General features: G+C 37.9%; 1 protein-coding gene across 1 annotated transcript; it reads left to right on the top strand.

The window, feature by feature from the left end:
* Positions 1–6: 6 nt before the first annotated feature.
* On the top strand, positions 7–6,412 carry PIGA (phosphatidylinositol glycan anchor biosynthesis, class A). The gene is given in 6 exon segments (XM_009698544.1): positions 7–601; positions 1,131–1,263; positions 2,416–2,548; positions 4,064–4,270; positions 5,981–6,202; positions 6,204–6,412. Coding segments are annotated over 6 exon segments (1,308 nt in total). The 5' UTR covers positions 7–30; the 3' UTR covers positions 6,246–6,412.
* The last annotated feature ends 297 nt before the right edge of the window (positions 6,413–6,709 follow it).

Here is a 6,709-nt window from a genome sequence, read left to right as displayed (position 1 = left end):
TGCATGGTGTCGGACTTCTTCTACCCCAACATGGGGGGCGTGGAGAGCCACGTGTACCAGCTGTCGCAGTGCCTGATCGAACGGGGCCACAAGGTGCTGGTGGTCACCCACGCCTACGGCCACCGGAAGGGGGGCCGGTACCTCACCAACGGCCTGAAAGTCTACTACTTGCCCCTGAAAGTAATGTACAACCAGTCCACGTTCCACAGCCTGCCCTTGCTCAGGTACATACTTGTGAGGGAGAGGGTCACCATCGTCCACGCCCACAGCTCCTTCTCTGCCATGGCCCACGACGCCCTCTTCCATGCCAAGACCATGGGGCTGCGAACGGTTTTCACGGACCACTCGCTCTTTGGGTTTGCGGACGTCAGCTCGGTGCTTACCAACAAACTTCTGACGGTGTCCCTGTGTGATACGAACCACATCATCTGTGTCTCCTACACCAGTAAGGAAAACACGGTGCTGCGAGCAGCTTTGGACCCTCGGATAGTCTCTGTCATCCCCAACGCTGTCGATCCCACCGACTTCACTCCAGACCCGTCAAGGAGGGATGACAGTACAATAACAATTGTTGTTGTCAGCAGACTTGTTTACAGAAAAGGTAATGGGGGATAAAATGTAAGTTTATTTTGGTTGTTTTTTTTTCTTTCAGGTATGGTTATAAAGGTCTTGGTTAGGTACCTGTGGTGTGGATTGGATTTTTAAACGGGGGTTGTAAGCTGATGGTTCTGAGCTTTTGTGCCTGTGCATTCAAGAAGAAGAAATGCATGTTTCAGTTTGCACATGTTGGGTTCAGAGTTGTATTTGTTTTGTAATATTGAAGGTACTGAAATGGAAGGTTTGGCTTATATTGGAGATATGATTTAGACCCTAATCTATATCTTGTGTTAGAAATGTTTTAACCGTTTTTTATTTAATCAAACAACAGCAACTTAAGTGATTTTTTTTATGTTTTTGTCTCCTAATACATCACAAGTTGTCATTTTTTCAGAATTTTGTGTTCAGCAGTGTAACTGTCTTCAAGAGACTTTTTTTTTCTTCTCTTGAATAGAGTTATAGCAGTAGGCTATATCATGATAAGTTCTACAGTCAAATACAATAACGACTTGCCCTAAATTTTCTACTCTTAGGTATAGATTTGCTTAGTGGTATAATTCCTGAGCTCTGTCAGAAATATCCAGAGTTACATTTCTTAGTTGGAGGAGAAGGACCAAAACGAATCATACTGGAAGAAGTCCGGGAAAGATACCAGCTACACGACAGGTTTGTTCTATGCATGTCTGTGACCCTTCAATGTACTTTAGAGGTGAGGAAGATAACAGCAACACCCTTTCTGCCTGCTCCTCTTCCCCCCAAAAAACGCCAAAAACTTGAGGCTGGAGAAGATGCGAACTGTTGAAGGCAAGGGAGATAGACCAGGCACTAACTGAAGACTTACAGAGTTGGACTGTGATTCTGCAAGATGATTCATAGAAATAGACCCTGTATGAACCCTCACTCGAGTCAGAGCAAAGCTGACTTAGACATAAATTTATCATACTCCTCTCTGAAACTGTGGTGCTTGGATCACATACTACCATATGGCATAAGGTGTTAGACAGCTAGTTTGTGTCACTGCTGCTTGTGAAGATGACTGCTAGTCATTTATTTTATTATTTCAGTATGAAACTCTTCAGGGTAGTGCTTATCTATTATGTGTTCTTGTGGTACTATAAACATGTTCCCTGGTGCCACTTTGTTACCAAAATGTTTCTGTGATCCATATGCATTTGTGTGTTTCTTTAGGGTTTTCTTGTTATTCAAAGACAATTTTATGTGGCAAGGAGAGGGTTCTTAATTTTCCATTTCCTTTTCTCTATTTTCTGTTGCCTATTCTGTACGTCAGTCAGTGATTCCTCTGATAAAATTGTTAGTTAGTATCATTCTTATTTCACCCTTTTCTGTTTCCCAGTATCTCTTCAAAATAATAAGTCCTGATCATTGTATCCTAAATACCATTTTTCCCCCCTCAGACTGATTGATCAGACCTCACATTGAAAATTCAGATAATATGTCTAAACAAAGGAAGGATGACGAATCTTAATTATTAACTGCATGAAGCCATGTTCTCTTACAGAACTAGAAAGCGGAGTAGCAATGTTTTGAAGGCAGTTGCCAATAAAAGAGAGCAACTTCTCCCAGCTTTATTTTCAGAAGTTTCTTTTACTGTGAAAATAAGAAGCAGAGCCTTTTTATTTCTTCATTGCTGGAAAAATTTAGCGAAAACGGAGCAAAGGTGTCTGTGTTCCTTCTCTCACTATGGAAGTGTGAATCATTGGTAGATTTTTCAGAATATGTGTAACACAATACGGCATTATTACAGTTCAAATCTAGTGTCTATCTCTCTTTCCCATCCCGCTCCCCCCTTATATGCAGGGTACGTCTTCTAGGAGCCTTGGAACACCAAGATGTTAGAAATGTTCTAGTCCAGGGGCATATTTTTCTCAACACTTCCCTCACTGAGGCCTTTTGTATGGCAATTGTGGAAGCAGCAAGCTGTGGTTTACAGGTAAAAAAACAACCAACCAAACAAATCTCAACTGTCTAGAACACATGCATCCGTTTTAAACAAAGTTCATGATTAAATAATATGTGATTGTAACATTTGATTTCATCTGAGGCTCTGCCTTTAGAAAGGTGAGCAGATATCCCCACTTACAGATCACCTGGAAGCTGAGACAGAAGGGTTAACCAAAACTGCTTAAGCTCCCAGAAGCAACTGGTGCAGAATTGGGAATAACATGTAGATCTGCTAACTCACAGTTCTCTGAACTAACCAGACTGCCTCTCCAAAGTGCTATTTTGTTTGTACTCCTTTACAGAGTTTCAGGGTAGTTGATGTTCGTGAAGGTTTACTTTGACACTACTTTAAGAGGAGCTGCAGAAAAATGACTCATGAGCGTGGGTGGCTGGTCAGTCAGGCATGTTGAATTACCAGACTAAACCATTGTACTGGAACTGTCTTCTTCCTGCACCAAGAACTGACATTTGTTTTCTTACATTAACTGAGGAGGTATTTGCCTTAGAATCATAGAATCATTATGGTTGGAAGAGACCTCAAAGATCATCAAGTCCAACCGTATACCTGATGCCACCATGTCTACTAAACCATGTCTTGAAGAAAACCATGCAGGGATTCAAGACAAGAGTCGAAGAGAGAGAAAACAGTAAAAGCCCTTTCTGGGTAATTTACAACTCAGATTGACAACTCAAAAAAAGTTAAATCAACAGCCGTAAAGAATCTAGATTCTCACAGTAATAAAGAAATTTTTTGTAAAAGACAGAGCGATAAGAGTATCTAATATAAAAAATGTATAGAAAATGCGAGGGGTTTTTTTGCTTGTTTTTTTTAACTCCAGTATCCTTTGACAGTACTTACTACCTAATTGTGCTAATTGTTCCCTTGTCATCAGTTTTCCTCTGTAGAGGTGACGAAGTTCTGTAGTTTTCTTATTGTTGCCTGCTATTTAGAGATGATTGTGTAATGTAAGTCTTAGTAGTTTCTGATTTTCCTTTAAAAATGATAATTCAGATTAAAATTACTGAAATTCTAAAGAAATTCTGGTAAATGTTCAGTAGCCTAGAAAACATAAACTAGAAGGCAGATGTGGTAAAACTGTCATCTCGGAGTAGTAGTAACAGTTTTCATGAGGGACTATGGAGAGAAAATCCAAAATTGGGTTACGTGGATTTAGTTGTGTACTATGACAAACAGCTTTAGGAAAGACGTCTCATAAACGACTCATTAGACGAAGTCTTCTGTTTCATCATACTACCAAAGAATCATTCTGAACATCACTAAAGGTTATCTGCTATGGTAGGTCTTCTCTAGGGCACAGACCTTTAGTTCGCATACTGGTAAAATTCCCAAAGCATGGTACCGGTTTTTGCCTTCCTGGCAACCACTTGTATTTTTTTTTTCCTACTCTTCTTAAGTGCTGCATCTGAACAGTGTAGTAGCAGTGTCATCACTCAGTTTTATTGTTATGCAGCCTATGTGTTATTTCTTTTGTTTCTTTCAAAGGTGGTGAGTACAAGAGTTGGCGGGATTCCTGAGGTGCTTCCAGAAAATCTAATTATTTTATGTGAACCTTCCGTGAAATCTTTGTGTGGTGGATTAGAAAAAGCTATTGCCCAACTCAGATCAGGAACACTACCATCTCCGGAAACTGTTCATAATCAAGTAAAGACATTTTATACATGGAGGAATGTAGCAGAGAGAACTGAGAAAGTATGTATAACCACTTCTTTTAAATTCTCTTAAAGTACATTTCTGAAACAGCTGCTTCTTTGAAACATGACTATGTACGTTCTCTGTGTAATCTTTCAGTGTACTTTTTCAGTGTGTTTCCTGTCAAACACACAGGTATAAAAAGGTTCAGAAAATACTTCTCCCGCCCCAAATACATCCCTAGATAGGTGGTTTTTTTCTATTTGCATTTTTTTCTATGCCATAACTGCTTATAAATATTCTGAAGAACAGCCTAGATCTTTAGTTGCATTTCTGCTCGTATGTTTTTTTCCAGTCTTCACGTTAAGTAACTTTTCTGGCATAACTGGAAAACATGCTGTATAAGATGTATGAAAAGGAAAAGATGGCATTCATGATGAAGTTTTGTCTGCCATGTGCTAACAAGTGGTTTAAAATTATGAGAGGTAGTTTAATGCCAGTAGGCTGAACATAGCTGAACTTACATAAGCAATGGATGTAATGAAAAGAAATTATCACACTTTTGAAATTGTATTTCAGAATTGGAACTGCACTTCAGCGTAAAAACTCTGCTGTTAGTGTAGAATGTTAACTACAATAATGTTATAAGTGCGTGTGGAGATCTGTCGCTTCTGACTTCAGCCCCTATGATTTAGGCAAGAGAGTAGCTGAATCACATGCTTCTTAATTACATTAATTACATCTGTAATTATATTACATATATGTATTTCTTATAAGCGTCCTTTGAAGTATCATGTACAACCAGTTTATTTTATTGTTTTCAAGTACCGTCAATACAATTAATTTTAAGATTTTGTAACTGCAAGGAACATTTCAAGTGCAAAGGTTTTATAGAAGTTGCTCTAGATTTCAGTTTCCTTTGTAGCCCTTTTTAAAACCCAAAAACTTCTGTGAAGGAAAATGTCAGTATAACTGGAAGAAGTATGCATGGAACTTATGTTGTACAAAAGACAGTTGTTAGCTCATTGTTAAGTTACCCCTAGGATAAAGTCTGTAAAGTTCTCAAGGACAAATACTCTGTATCCTTTAAGCCTTTTTTGAGTTGTATGCAGTGGGTATTTATGTTTCTGTTCTATGAAACAGAGGACTAGCTTTATTTTTTTTTTTTTGGTGGTTGTGGTTAATATGTCTATTAAGTCACCAGCAGCATATATTTACTTTTCACATTCACTGAATTTTAAGAATTTTCCTAAGAATTACTAGTGTTTCTTTAAATAAAAATCAGTATCCTATTATGATTTGCTTGATTGTTCAAATACAGAGATTTGGAAGATTGCCAACTCATCTATGAGTTCATCTGTCTTTGTGTTGAAAATCTAGTGGTTGCATGTTCAGACTCTTTTGCTATGACTGGTGTGAACAGGAGATTGGAACATTCAATTAATTAAAAAAACCCAACCCTCTCTATATAATATTACATGAGAGACAAATTATGCAACTTTCCTATTTAATTAAATACTCTTGAGGTTTATAAAAATATAGAACACTTCTTTTCCTTTTTCTCCTTAAATAAATTAATGAAACTTCTAGAACAGTACTCATAAATCAACACTTAAAATCTGCAAAGCTTTTTTGGGGTAATATTTGTCCCATCTAGTAGTTAGGAATAGATAATTTGCTTTGCACGCTGACAACAAAGTACTGCCTGATTTTTTTGAGGTAGAAGCAACATTGTTTTATGATCTTACTTGCTGTCTCTTCTCCATTTAGGTATATGACAGGGTTGCAGATGAAGTGGTTTTACCAATGGATGAGCGACTTGACAGACTTATGTCTCACTGCGGCCCAGTGACGGGGTGTATTTTTGCTCTTTTTGCTGTTCTGAACTTCCTTTTCTTGGCATTTCTGAGGTGGATGACTCCAGATTCCATTATTGATGTTGCAATAGATGCCACAGGACCTAAAGGTGCATGGACTAAACAGTATTTTTTGGGGAAAAAAAGGAAGAATTAAAGAAGAACTTCCAAGCTCCTAAGATGCTCAAATGAAGAGGAAAGAACGCATCAGTCGCTAAAGGTTTTAATGCTTGCTAATAGAGACATTACTCAGAATTCTTTGGTTTCTTTCTGAAGTTCTTGGAAAGAAACTTGGTTAAATGTGCTACCTCAATTTAGGATGATCTTTTAATTTAGTTTTGGATTCATGCAGATTTATGGACATCTCTTTTGCATTTAAAACTGGGAGGAGAGCATGGGGTTTTATGTGTGCCAAGAGCCTCAGAGACAAAAGAATTTTCTTCACAACTTGAATATTACAGAAAGTGACTGTAAACTTTAGTGGTATTTGGGAAAGCAAAATGCAAAAATTATGAGTTTACAGTAGTCCCTACTAATTCCTGGTATTTACTGTGATTTTTATTTTGGGACTTATTTAAAAATATTTAATTAAAAACCCAACAAAACACATCTTTTCTACCTGAAGATGAAAATGGCACTTGAT

Source organism: Cariama cristata, unplaced genomic scaffold (assembly GCF_000690535.1).
Source record: "Cariama cristata isolate BGI_N322 unplaced genomic scaffold, ASM69053v1 scaffold5974, whole genome shotgun sequence".
NCBI classification, from domain to species: domain Eukaryota; kingdom Metazoa; phylum Chordata; class Aves; order Cariamiformes; family Cariamidae; genus Cariama; species Cariama cristata.
Note: the sequence above shows the minus strand (reverse complement) of the source record. Positions and strands in the feature narration are given on the sequence as shown.